Genomic DNA, 13,549 nt, shown 5'->3' with positions numbered 1-13,549 from the left:
TTGGAAACCTTGGCAGTTCCTTTGGGACAAGCAGCAAGAATGATTTGCAGCAATAATGGTTTGTAGTGAAGAAGTAGAAGGTGGAGGATTACTTGTTGCCTTCGCTGCCCAGCATTTTCCTCTTTCATGCTATGGCAGTAGGTTGTAGAGGATAACTGGCTGGAAGAAGAGTAGTTAAGCAGTTTCTTAACAGATTAAAAATTATAAATATACAGCATTTTTTTACAGGAGAGAAATAGTGACCTTTTCTTCCCTTAACTGTTACACCTTTTAGACTAGGCAGTCCTAAGGGCTGTCTTTGCTGCTGCAAGGGGTGCAATCATGGTGTATTGTCATGTTGACTGGGCTGTGATGGACAGGGCAGGCAAAGCCAAATGGGTTGGCAGACCCAGGGGCTTCCCACTACAGATGTCATAACCAAGGGGTGGGAAGGAGTATTGTCAGAGATGGAGGCTCCATGTCGGTGGCACACTCCTCTCACCTCCTTAAAGGGACTAAGCCCTGCCATTGGTCACTGGGCAACTGACAGAGTTGGCAAAGGCTGCAGCAACTCCCCTCCTATGAAGATTCCAAACAAGACCTCCTGCCCATACAGTGTAAAAGCTTTCAACACTTTTAAAGGGGCATAGGGAAACATGGTGCTTTACATGCCCTGCCCCACAGATGTTTGATTGAGACAGCTGCCTCTTTGTCCTTGGAGATGGCTAATGTCCCAGCAACTGGATTGTCAGAAACCCCTTATATTCATAGGTGGTCTTGGAACTCTCAGTCAAAGTTGAGGAAGGAAGAGTGGGTGACTACGCTACTCCTCCCAGGAAAACGCAATGGTTATCACCCTCAGATGCTCCATCCAGCAGGAATTACTGAGGCTGTCATTCTGTAATGATTTGTGATGACACATTATATCATTCCGAACTCCATTAAACTCCCATGTGGATGTTCGCTGCAGTAGAGTTCTCATGAGGAACCCCAAATGCCTTGGCTGGACAGATTGGACATTCTTCTTTTTTTTTCAGATTTATTTTTATTTTATTATCTCGTTGAAATATAATATCATTGAAATACAGTATATAGTCAAAATATAACATTATGATATTTAAGATGAGCAAAGGAAAAAGATATGATACATGTAAAATATGTTATATGTCTTGACAGCTGTTATTTGAAGTTTGTCTAATAAGTATTATCATTACACACACACACACACACACACACATATATGCAATATTAATAATATATAACATGCGACAGAAGCAAAGATATTCAGATTACAAACAAAAGAAACCATCATACTTCATTCTTGATGTTGCCCAGGATTCAAACTCTCACAGTAGCTACACTCCAAACATTGTGGCTGAGGGTTGGGAAATGCACCCACATACACTCCACTTTTATTTTTGTGACTTGCAACCTCCTTTGACTGCTTTATTGACTTATTATTCCATTTCCACGGTCCATTAACAGAATTCATGGAAGTGGGTCAGAAACTCTGATTCTTGGGAGGGCACCTTTTTAATTCCTTCTCTGTCAGCTATTCATCAACTAGACAGCTGCTCAGCCAGGCCACAGGTGCTATATTGTGGGAAGAATTGGGGGAAATGGTACATTTGAAACTGACATAAGTAGCTGCTAGCAACTCTGATACCATGTGTCAGCCTCTTCTCAGGGAACCAAGAAACTCAGAAGAAGGAGCCCCTCAAAGGAACCTTTGGCCATTTCCATATGGCCATCTGAGCAGAAGTGCATCAGCATAGTTCATACCACTCACCAATTCCCCTTGTGCACAAGGGGCCAGAATTCCCCTTGTGCACAAGGGGCCAGAATGCTGGGAGGCTGCATCTCCTGCCACCCGCACTTGACAACAGCATGGCTGGTCTTAGGTATGGGAGGTGGCATTGTACATCTGGCCACAAGCAAGGGGAGCAGAGAAGCATGTTTGGGAATCAGGCCCCTGCTTACCTGTCAGTTCTCAGCTGCCCCTATGGATCCTTCCTCTGGAGATGGGGTACTTGGTAGGGTTTTGAAATGGGAGAGGTCACAGAGGATGGACATTATTCTCCTCCATAGTGTTGGTGCAAAGTGCTTTTCCCACTGCCAGAGTTCCTCACTTGCTTGCTATAAGTCTGCACAGCAGAGGGCTTTGAGACAGAAATCTGTGCCACGCACCTTAGGGGATTTATAGAGGTCGGTGGGGGCATGATTGGGTGATGAGAAGGAGGCTTGGCTGCCATGGGGGCGGGGGAGATGATTGGTTGTTTTTTAGTCAGTACCTCAGCTGCTGCAGATTTCATGGGTGTGGGCCATGGCAGTGGGAGAGGGCATTTGAACTTCAGCATGCATGGACACCAGTGGGCTGTGCTGTGTTGCTGCTGACGGGGGGTGTTCTCAGGCTGAAAGGGCTTAGGAAACTAATTTCAGCCATGTACCCCAGTTCACCCACAACCATGCTGGTGAAGGACCTGTGCCTCTGTTCAGTCACTGACCAGCCAGACAGCACCTGAGGGTGGTGGAATGGCTCTAGGGGCCTGTGCTGGAGTTAGTGTGCCTTATACTAGCATAGTCTTCCTCTTAAGAATTGCACTGTAAGTCAATGAAAGTCAATAAAATTCTGCTTAGGACTGATTGCACTGTTTGTGTTTAGATATAAAGTAATTGGTTTTTATTTGGCCTGCTAGAAAGGTCTTTATTGCTAAATATAATAAATGATTTCCAGATTTTTATTCAATATAAATAAGATGGCTGAAGTATGGAAGTGTGTTGCTCCACTTCGCAACGTCTCAGGAGAACTATGGCTGATTCCGCATGGGCCAAAAACCACAGTGTGAAAACGGTGTGAAAATGGTGTAAAAGGGTTTAAAACGGTGTAAAAGGGTTTATACTGTTTTCACACCATTTTCACACCGCTGTTTTTGGCCCATGCGGAATCAGCCTTTGAGTGTCGACTAAGCCTTCAGAAACTAGACTAAAATGTGTTTGTTGAACTCGAGATGTTTAGTCTTGGAAAAACATGGCATGGGTGAAAAAAAAGAAAAACGCTAAAATTCAAAGTCATGTACTTTGGGGGTGGGGACAGTGGTGGGATTCAGCCGGTTCGCACCACTTCGGCAGAACTGGTTGTTAAAATGGTGCTTGTAAACAACCAGTTGTTCAATTATTTGAATCCCACCACTGGGTGGGGAGCAATGGTATTCTCAGAAAATCACCCCTCATTAAGATGTTTTATGCTTACAGGAATTCCAGTGAACATTATAAAGGAATCTCTTGGTGAAGATCTTTTCAAAATATGTTATGAAGAAGATGAACACATTCTAGGGGTTGTTGGGGGAACCCTCAAAGACTTTCTGAACAGCTTCAGTACTCTTCTAAAGCAGAGTGGCCATTGCCAAGAAGCAGAGAAAAAAGGGAGGCTGGAGGAAGTATCCATACTATGCTTGGAAAAGGACCCAGATTTCTTAAACGTCTACTATTTCTTCCCGAAGAAAACCACAAGTCTCATCCTATCTGGCGTTATTAAAGCAGCAGCTCATATTTTATATGAAACAGAAGTGGAAGTGATGCTGATGCCCCCCTGCTTCTGCAAAGACAGCACTGAGTTCCTTAATCAACCGTATTTGTTGTATTCAGTACAAATCAAAAGTGCCAAACCGTCCTTATCCCCTTGTAAACCACAGTCATCTCTTGTGATTCCTGCTTCTATGTTCTGCAAGACTTTCCCATTTCACTGCATGTTTGACAAGGATATGGCTATTCTACAAGTTGGCAATGGTATAAGAAGACTGTTAAACAGGAGAGAATTTCAAGCAAAGCCAAACTTTGAGGAGTGCTTTGAAATCCTGACTCCAAAAATAAACTGCACATTTAGTGGGATCATGACGATGCTGAACATGCAGTTTACTATAAGAGTGAGAAGAGGAGATAACATTCTTAAGAAGTCAACTGGAGTAAGAACTGGTTCATTTCCTTTATGTTCTCTCTTCCTCCACCTCTTAAGTTGGGTACACGTATATGAGAGCCACTTTGGATATCTGTAGATGTTCCAACAAGTAGATATAACAGTATATTGATCCCTTGTGTATTTTTTCTCTCTCTCTGTGTTGCTTTAATAACCCATTAGGACGTGGGAGATGGCAGAGATGTGCAACTTGTATGCACGTTGGAACTTTGTTCTGTTTTCCCTGTTCGGGTATTACAGTAGAACTGCAAAAGGCAGAAGCATGAAGTTCATTGGCCTCACCAAAGATTTAAAAAACCCCAGTAACAATGTTTTTGGAATGTATAACCTTGGATAACAGTCTTTGTATACTGAGAAATAGCATCTTACAAAGATGTCTAGATTACAACTTTTCCTTCATTGTGAATGTAAGGAAGATTTTAACCTCATAGGCAAACATTTAAATTTGTGCATATAGGCACCTCAAATGCAGATATATGTCAGAGTCCTATGGTATTGATTTTGCTGTAGCTTCCAGTGCAATATGGATCTGTCAGATCTTCTGTTTTAAAGATACTATTTTGTTTTGTTGTTCTGTCTGCATTTAATTGTCACAATAGTGCTGGCAGATAAGTGCTGAACATAAATAAAAGGATCTAGCTATATTATTATTTCTACTTCAGCTGTTTCTAATCTAAGAGCCCAATCTATACTAGGCACTGGGAAAATGTGGGTTTGTTATCAGCAGGAATTTGGAATAGAGTGAATTCACTCTGTTCCAGATTCCTGCTAACACACCCAGATTTTCAATAGAGATACAAGTTATAACTGAAAAAGGTTATTGGATGTATATTGTAGTGTGGGATTGTGCTTGATAATGCAGTATGTCAAAGGAAATGTACAAACTACTGGTTATGAAGGGGAAAAAAACTCATATTCTCAGTTTGTCGTTCAGCTGTAATGCAGGAACAAGGAGATATACAGTAGAGAATTGTTGGGCATGTTTAACCATTCCCATGCCTATTCTTTCCTGCAAATGCCTTGATCCCCTGGTCTTATTTATTTTTAACTGCCTTCTTCAAACTGGGCATAGATGCACAGTGTATTGTTTGTCTGATTGTTTTATCCCACCTTCTTGACCAAAGTCAGGCTGAGAGCAGATAACAATGGCAAAATGAAAATAAATATATTGTTCAAATATATAGATTAAAATATGTAAAATCATCAAATTGAATTTCAGATTGAGTTTCAGAAGGTGCCCCGATAACAATAATAGTGGACAAGAATAACTTGGGGGGGGGGGGGGCAAAGTAATAGGGAAAAGGCAAAGGCATGAAACTAGGGAAGGGGAAAGGCAGGGGCAGAGAGGCCAACTGGAGTGAAACTCTCGCTCTTCTCAGCCAGAGACTGTTGAAGTCACACTTTCTTCTTGGTTCATTGGTGCTTTCGGCTCCCACTACTAATTTTCCCTTCAGATTCCTGCTTTCCAGACTTAAGCAACACCCCTTAAGTGTGCAAAAAAAAAAAAGAGTAATGCCTGTCATTATTCTCATAGAAGCTGGCTGCAAACATTCAAACACCTTCAACACCTGACCAAATGGAATGCTTCTGTTCACCCCTTCTTGTGCCCCTTTGGCATGCACTTCTTATCTAATGGGTCTTTCCATTTGACATTTCCTGCTGGGGGTTCGGGAACCTTACAGGCACCTCAGACTAGTAGATAAGTCCAGCTTTTCAGCATCCAGGGGAGTGCTAATGATGATATAGCCTTGGAACTCCTGCTCCCAAACAGCTTGGCTGGGGAAGGCTTGTTCTAAGTGAAAAATGAGTTGCCTGTTATCACAAATACACCATGTGAAAGGGAGTCCTCAAGTGCCTGCCCAGTGCCTTAAAAGAATTTCCCTCTCCCCCCAAAAAGAATTCTAATAGACATTACAGCTCCGACTGAGCAGCTTTTCCCTGCCTCTTTCTCTCTGTCAGAACAGACTTTTAGTAGGAGAGGGTATTTGAGAGTTTGTATTACTCTTTAAATTATCCCCCATTTATCATTCTATTTATTTGTCAAAGTAGTCTTTAACTGCTTATCAAGGCCACTTTTCAGTTAAGCATGGGAGAGACACCAAAATAACCTGTTTTCTTTCTGACAAGAAATAATAAACTGGCACCAGAGGCTTGTAACATTGAACCATGAATGTATATTTGTGTGTGTGTGTGTGTGTGTGTGTGTGTGTGTGTGTGTGTGTGTGTGTGTGTGTGTGTGAAGCTGGTTTCTAAGAGGTTACTATTTATAAGTTGTTTCAGTAACTTTTTAATCAGTTGATAGAAGTTTCATACAAGTCACTATCTTAGTGCCTTCCTGTTGTTAATTTCAATTCTAGAGAAAAACAAATTAGATATTCCCATATAGGTGTTACAGTGTTCTGTTAGGCTTTCTAGCCCTTTATTTAAAAAGGTTGTTTCAACTCTCAGGTAAGTATAACTCATAAGAGTTCCTTGAACACTAACTCTCAGACAGACTCTCAACAACAGTGTTTCTCTCACACAGTGCTTTTCATAGAAGGATTGCTGTTCTCCCTCAGGAAGTTCCATTCCTGTCTATATATGATCCCGCCCCCCCCCCCCAATGAGCTTTCCTGCTCTGTATCTGAGTGGAGTTTTCATGAGAGAAAACTGAATTGAGAGCCAGAGTGAACGGTTGTTCTGTTGTATCAGCATTCTCTGGTAATTGAGGGCCAGTTCAAAGTGACCTATGCAACTTTGATAAAGAACCAGGAAGGACATATTTAAGTTAGAGTATCTGTGCCAAGGTCCTGGAGTTAACCATAATACAGTAACACTGATTAATTACACTGGTGACTTGGTAGTTCTCCCTCAGAACTCCCTGTGCTCCAGCTATAGAACACATGTAGTTCTCTCAGCCAATCATGTGGAGTTCCAGATTAACCCTCTGAAGTCTAAACATTCTACTGCCTGAATGTGCCTAAGTGTATGCAAACGTTACACCTGTCATTGTCTTTGTACATTTTCATTCCTCAAGAATCTCACATAATTTCATCTTTCTCTCATTGTTTCAGGTAATGGATCTTAAAGGGCAAATGATCTACATATTTGAGTCCAGTGCTATCTTGTTCTTGGGATCCCCCTGTGTTGATAGACTAGAAGATTTTACAGGACGCGGCTTATACCTTTCAGATATTCCAATTCATAATGCATTAAGGGATGTTGTTTTAATAGGAGAGCAAGCCAGAGCTCAAGATGGACTGAAAAAAAGACTGGGGAAGCTCAAAGCTACCCTTGAACAGGCACACCAAGCCCTTGAAGAAGAGAAAAAGAAGACAGTAGATCTTTTGTGCTCTATTTTTCCCGAGGAGGTTGCACAACAGCTGTGGCAGGGACAAGTTGTTCAAGCCAAGAAATTTAATAATGTCACAATGCTTTTCTCTGACATCGTAGGGTTCACTGCAATCTGTTCCCAGTGTTCACCTATGCAGGTTATCACCATGCTTAATGAGCTCTACACTCGCTTTGATTACCAGTGTGGAGAGCTGGATGTCTACAAGGTAAAGAATTTATTGTACTGATGAACTGATCTTCTGGAAAGAGAGAGCAAGTCTGTACAAGAATGAATGGGACCTGAAAAGTTATTTTGACACAGGCTGTAAGGGGATTAAGTATGATCAGAGAGAGAATGAAACACAAGTTGTCTGCAAAGTGAGTGGCATATGCAGCCATGGGAAGATGTAACGAACCTACAAGATTATGGTGTAACTCTGAAATAAGTAATTCACTAAATTATATATCTAGGACTGCAGTGCTTAACATATATAGTATGAAGCAGATGTATTGATTTCAATGATATTACATATGAGTAAGCAGCCTGGGAATTGCTACTAAAACTTCACAGGTGGTGTATGAAAAGTCAAAGATATAATGGAACTTTTATAATCCTGGACAACTCAAATTAGTTACCTTCAGCAGGTGGGAAATATCAATACATTCCAGTTCACATTTGCCTTGAGTAACAATCAGAGGGTGAGCATTGGAGGAGAGGTGGGAAGGAACTAATGAAAAGGAACTAATGAAAACATTTTAAATCATGCTGTGTTTTCATCATATTTTTTCATGTATTATAAAATGAATTTTCATGCATAGGTAGAAACCATTGGCGATGCTTATTGTGTTGCTGGAGGGTTACACAAAGAAAGTGACACCCATGCTGTTCAGATAGCATTAATGGCATTGAAGATGATGGAACTGTCAGACGAAGTGATGTCTCCACATGGGGAACCCATCAAGGTGAGGAGGATAACAATGTTTGCAGTTTTGATTTGGGAGGGGAGGTGTCTTAGTTCTGTTTAGTAAAATATGTATCCCTTTATCAGATGTTTAGATTCCGAACCTCTTGCCTGTATCCTACCATTTTTCTCAGCAAAACCTGAAGCCTTCTTATATCCTATCAAGTCTTCATTCAGCTGATACTTCCCCTGGCACAAGTTGGAGGAAAATTCCTTAGACTGGAGAAAGGTTTCAAACTTTGTTGAGCAGAGCGGTACAGGCTAGCATTTCATGACAAGATTCTTTATTATCAAAATGACACCATTGGTAACTATTGTCCTTTGTGTGTGAACTTAATGCTTCAAGTCACAGCTGAGTTATGGGGATCCCATAGGGTTTTCAAGGCAAGTGATTAAGAAGAGGTGGTTTGCCTCTGCTCCCTCTGCAAAGTCTTCCTTGGTGGTGTTCCATCCAAATACTGACTGCTTAACTTCTGAGGTCTGATGAGACTCAGGGCTATGCTAGGCCATTCTACATTCTATACTGCCCTATATTAGCATAAACAAAATATTTTATGACAACAGATTTGACCAGTGCATATTAAATACATCTAGGTGATTGCCTATAATTTCATAGTTGGAGTGGTGCTAGCAGGCTCCAGTGCTTAAAGGACAGGTCAGCTTCTCTGTGTGGGGCCAGACCAGCCTTCCCATGATGTTGGGGTCAGCCATGACAATCCACTGCCAATGTATGCAGGCAATGACTTCCTGGGAAAAAACAGTTCTGAAATAGGGCCATACCCTCCCTAGGGCTACCAATCCTCAGTGAGGGTGGAGGATTTGTTTACACCTGCTTCTTTTTCCTGCCACAAGCAGCAGGAAAAAAATGGTGTGATATCAGTTTTTAGCCCTGTATATATGCAGAAAATTTACTGAGTTCCACCAAAGCAACTGTTTTGTGACTTCTGCTGATGCCTTTGTTTATACAAATATATTTTGTAACTTCTCTAGATGTCTGTTTTTGTGTGTATGATATAAATAACTAGTATTTTTGAGAGAAAACAAGCAACATGTTGCTAAGTATTTTGTTGGACGTGAGAAAATAAACTGCATTGTATTTATTATTTTATCGTTATGAAATTGAATATAAAACATATTTGCAATTTCTGGTTAGCATTTGACTTTTGGAAAAAGCAAATAATTGAATTTCTGAATGTATTATAACTTGAAAGGGAAGAACTTTGTCCAATATATAAGATTTTTTCCCTTTCAAGTACTCCTTTTAATGTCACTTTTGAATATCTAATATAGAAATAAATGTTTTGATTTTATTTTTTTTCTCTTTGAAATGTATAGAAAGGATGCTTTGATCCTTCTTGTTATTTTAACTCACAATGCTGAATTAATGCCAGATTTCAGTCTTCTGTTGATCTTACTGTGTTGGTGGAAGTTGTTTTAGATCTCATGCAGATCTACTGGAAAGTGTTAAGTGCATAAATTTAACACTTTTGAAAGTTGAACTTACATAAAGAGGTCGTCTGTTGTGTATCCTTATGACACATTTGAAAAATTGCAATCTTGTGAGTTATCGCCCTTAAAATCACCTCATCCCAAAGAGGAGATAACATCATAGCCTATATGTTCTGAGTGACATACCAATTATCTCAGACAGAAAGGGGAAATGCAGATTAAGAGTACAGGAACAACAGACATAGGAAGGCACAGCAGACCACTTTCTTAATAAAAACTCAAGTAAAGCAAAATCTAAATGAAATTCAAATAGAAAATGAATAAGTTGTATGCATATACAAGTGCCATATTATTCCTGGCAGATGTATGGTGCAGACAAGAGCTCATTTTGCTACCTTGAGTCTAAGCATCTATTCCCCATATTGTTCCAGCATCTGTATATGTCCTGCTTTGTGGCAACTTTAAATTGTGTCAAGTGGGCCTGCCTCTATCTACTCACAATGAAACAGAAAGCTGCCAATTAAGGACTCTAGGACTGTGTAACTCTCCTAACTATAAAGAAATCAATCACTCCCACTCAATTTTGAAAGCAATCCACAAACCACTGTTGGTTATGCAAGTTATTGGTTCAAGAGTTCTGAGCATGACTAGCATAAATTAATAGGGTATGAACTGAAGTCACGTAATGTAGCAGGTCTGGGTCTAAGTATAATCAGTGCTTGGGTGGGGAATGTTCTTTGAATTCCCCATTATTTTTTACTGAGTACATTTTACCCCCACCATTCCTCCAAATAGGGGTTTTTTTGCAGATGTTTGCAAAATGTTTTCAGGGGCTTGTGCAGAAAGGCCAGGGAGAGTGAATTGCCCAAAGTCATCCAGTTTCATGGTGAATGGGGATCTGAACTTGGGTTTCCCAAGTCCTTGTTTAGCACACTAATCATTACACAACAAGTTACCTTCTACTTGCTGTCCTGCACTTACACAAGTTCCTCTAAATGCTCATGATTAAAATATATAAAGAGAAACTAATGAAACTGTTTTGTCTTTGAAACGTTTTTAAATCTAGCAGTATAGCAATTTTTGCATATTTTCCTTTGTTTCTAAAAGATGCGGATAGGCCTGCATTCTGGATCTGTCTTTGCTGGTGTTGTTGGTGTTCAAATGCCACGATATTGTCTATTTGGAAACAACGTAACACTTGCCAACAAGTTTGAGTCTTGCAGCGTGGCGAGGAAAATAAACGTGAGCCCAACTACCTACAGGTACGTAACTTACAATGTACAACAGTCATGCTACTCTTCATTTGTTTACGATTTTCACATTTATCTGCATTCATTTTCTTCCCCAAACCACTTTGTCCTTAGGATATCTTGGGTGAGGCTAAAAATCCACAGTACAGGAAGAGCCCCAGTCCTTTTAATTCAGAGTGGAAGCTGATTAACTTATTTGTCTTCCCAACATACATACTTTGGTCTAGTTGTTTGTTTCGCATTGTGGTCTTGAAGACAATCCTTCTAAAATCCTCTGAACATTACACTGTTCCCTTAGCTTTGCCTGAAACCTACCAGACAATAGTAAGAGGAGATGCCTCACAAGGAGTAGAGTTGGTGCCACAGTCACTATTATAGAAAGCAGCCAGGGTCCTTGCACCTTGGGAGCTGCTACATTAGCCTCCTTAGACATAATAATGTTATAACGAGCTTGGCTGCTGCTTCCACAGCCAAACAGTTTTGAGCAACAAAAGGGATGTTTAGGGGAGAATATGTGTGCCCATCCTGTATAAACCAGCCTTGAAATGATTTGGACTCAGACTACAATAGGTTTAGGAATTTCAACCTAAAATAATTTGTTTCTGAACTCCTCAGTTTCAAAATTTGGCACCATTTCGACATAGAAGGAATATTATTATATTAAATGTAATTTGCCATCATAAACCAAAGTTTTTAAGACTAGAGGGCAGCTTCTGTCAGAGAGCCTAGCAACACAGCATTTATGTACAGACTTGATCAGTATGGAACAACTAAATGCTTTTTTATCTGCCAGCCCTCTTTGGTATGCTTGACCTCAATATCTATTTTCAGCTTTTAAAAAATACTGGAAATAAAGGCATCTATTTTTTTTTCATTCCTCAAGAAATCATCTATTACAGAATATGGTAAGTTTCCACTGAGATAATACTTTGAACACCATAGTCATAATTAAGGTGTTATACCAACGTGCCAGGCTTTTGTTCACACATTTAGAACTTTGAAGGAGCAGCATGAAGACTGGACTCACTAGCAACACTCAGTTGTTTTATTCATTTTATTTAGACAACTCAACTGTTTGAATTTTTCAGCTTAATGCATAGATATGAATGAGAAGCCTAAGTTATTAAGATCACACTAATCACTTCAAGATTAGGTCAGTATAAATACATTAAGATTGTATTTGCAAGTAAAGAAGGAATCCACCTATTTGTAATAGTGTAGCACACAGAAATCCCAGCTTATCTTTTCCCCTATCTATTTCTGAAAGAAATTCAAAATAATCCTAAGTGTCAAAGGGGCTTACTTTCAGAAAAATGTTCTTAACATTGCAGCCAGGATCTATTATATATTTAGGTACAAAATCCATACCCCCCTTTTTTGTCTCCATCAAGGCTGCCAAAGCAACTAACAGCTTAAAAATATACATAATAAAACATATTTAAAACCATTAAAACAACACGCAATTCAAACAATTAGGACCAATTCATATGAAATATAGTAAAATACGCATACATAAAAGCAACAATTAAAAACAGCACATGATTGAGCACACTGGGAGAACTCCAGCGAACAAAAAAGTCTTCACCCATTGATTGAATATGGCAATAGAAGGGGGCAGGCAAGTCTTTATGGGGAGTACTAGATTTCCATGCTGCAACCAAGAAAGCCCTTTCCTAGGTTACTACTCATGTAATCTCAGAAGGCAGGGTTGCCCAAAGAAGATGACTGTAGGTTTGTAGGATAGTAGATGGACTTCAAGGTATGCTGGTCCTAAGCCATGTGGAGCTTTAAAGGTCAATATAAGCTTCTTGAATTGAGCCTGGAAACAGACTGGGAGCCATGTAGATGATATAGTCCCTACAACATCCTGGCTTCAGTATTTTGTATCAATTGAACTTTCCAAGCACTTCTCAAGTGCAGCCCTATTTGGAGTGCATTGATGGAATACATCTAATCTAGATGTAATAGGAGAGGTATCACAGGTGCCAAAACTTTCAGAAAAGGCCAAAGCTGGCTAACCAATTGAATTTGATAAAATGCATTCTTGACAAGAACTGCCATCTGCTTATCCAGCTGTGGGCCTGGGAGACACTATGGAGACTTTCAGGAAAATGGAAGAGGAAATAGTGGTGGGAAAAATGAGAAACCCTCTCCAATTCCTTGTTGGTTCCCCACTTATGTATTAGCCTCGTTCCGATAATTCTGATGCACACTGAGTATACCAAATATATTCTCTTCAATACTAGGGATAAGCCTGCTTGCATAACTTTCCGGATACTGAAGTATCTGGAACTCAATTAATGCTTTGAAACACCCCCATCCCAATTAATTTTGAAGAAGAGCTAGTTTTTATTCCCCACTTTTCTCTGCCTTAATGAATCTCAAATTGGCTCCCTACAAAAAGCACTTTGTGAGGTAGGTGGGGCTGAGAGACTTCTGACTGGCCCAAGGTCACCCAGCAGGCTTCATGTGGTGGAAACCTGAACCCAATTCTCCAGATTAGAATTCTCCACGCTTAACCATTATACTTTGTTGACTCTCAACTGCAGTGATCAATATACAAATCCATTCAACCTCAATTGCAAACAACAAAGACCTTTTTTATTTCAGAAATTTTGCTCTAA

At 40.1% G+C, this 13,549-nt stretch overlaps 1 protein-coding gene across 1 annotated transcript in view; it reads left to right on the top strand.

Annotated features, from left to right (window-relative positions):
- GUCY1A1 (guanylate cyclase 1 soluble subunit alpha 1) overlaps positions 1-13,549 on the top strand; it is a 39,385-nt gene that overhangs the window by 22,021 nt on the left and 3,815 nt on the right. Inside the window, exons 4-7 of the mRNA XM_048508736.1 lie at positions 3,232-3,941; positions 7,006-7,491; positions 8,084-8,227; positions 10,783-10,937. Coding sequence (XP_048364693.1) covers positions 3,232-3,941; positions 7,006-7,491; positions 8,084-8,227; positions 10,783-10,937 — 1,495 coding nt within the window. The remainder of the gene's footprint in view (positions 1-3,231; positions 3,942-7,005; positions 7,492-8,083; positions 8,228-10,782; positions 10,938-13,549) is intronic.

This window comes from Sphaerodactylus townsendi, linkage group LG10 (assembly GCF_021028975.2).
Source record: "Sphaerodactylus townsendi isolate TG3544 linkage group LG10, MPM_Stown_v2.3, whole genome shotgun sequence".
Taxonomy (NCBI): Eukaryota; Metazoa; Chordata; class Lepidosauria; order Squamata; family Sphaerodactylidae; genus Sphaerodactylus; species Sphaerodactylus townsendi.
Note: the sequence above shows the minus strand (reverse complement) of the source record. Positions and strands in the feature narration are given on the sequence as shown.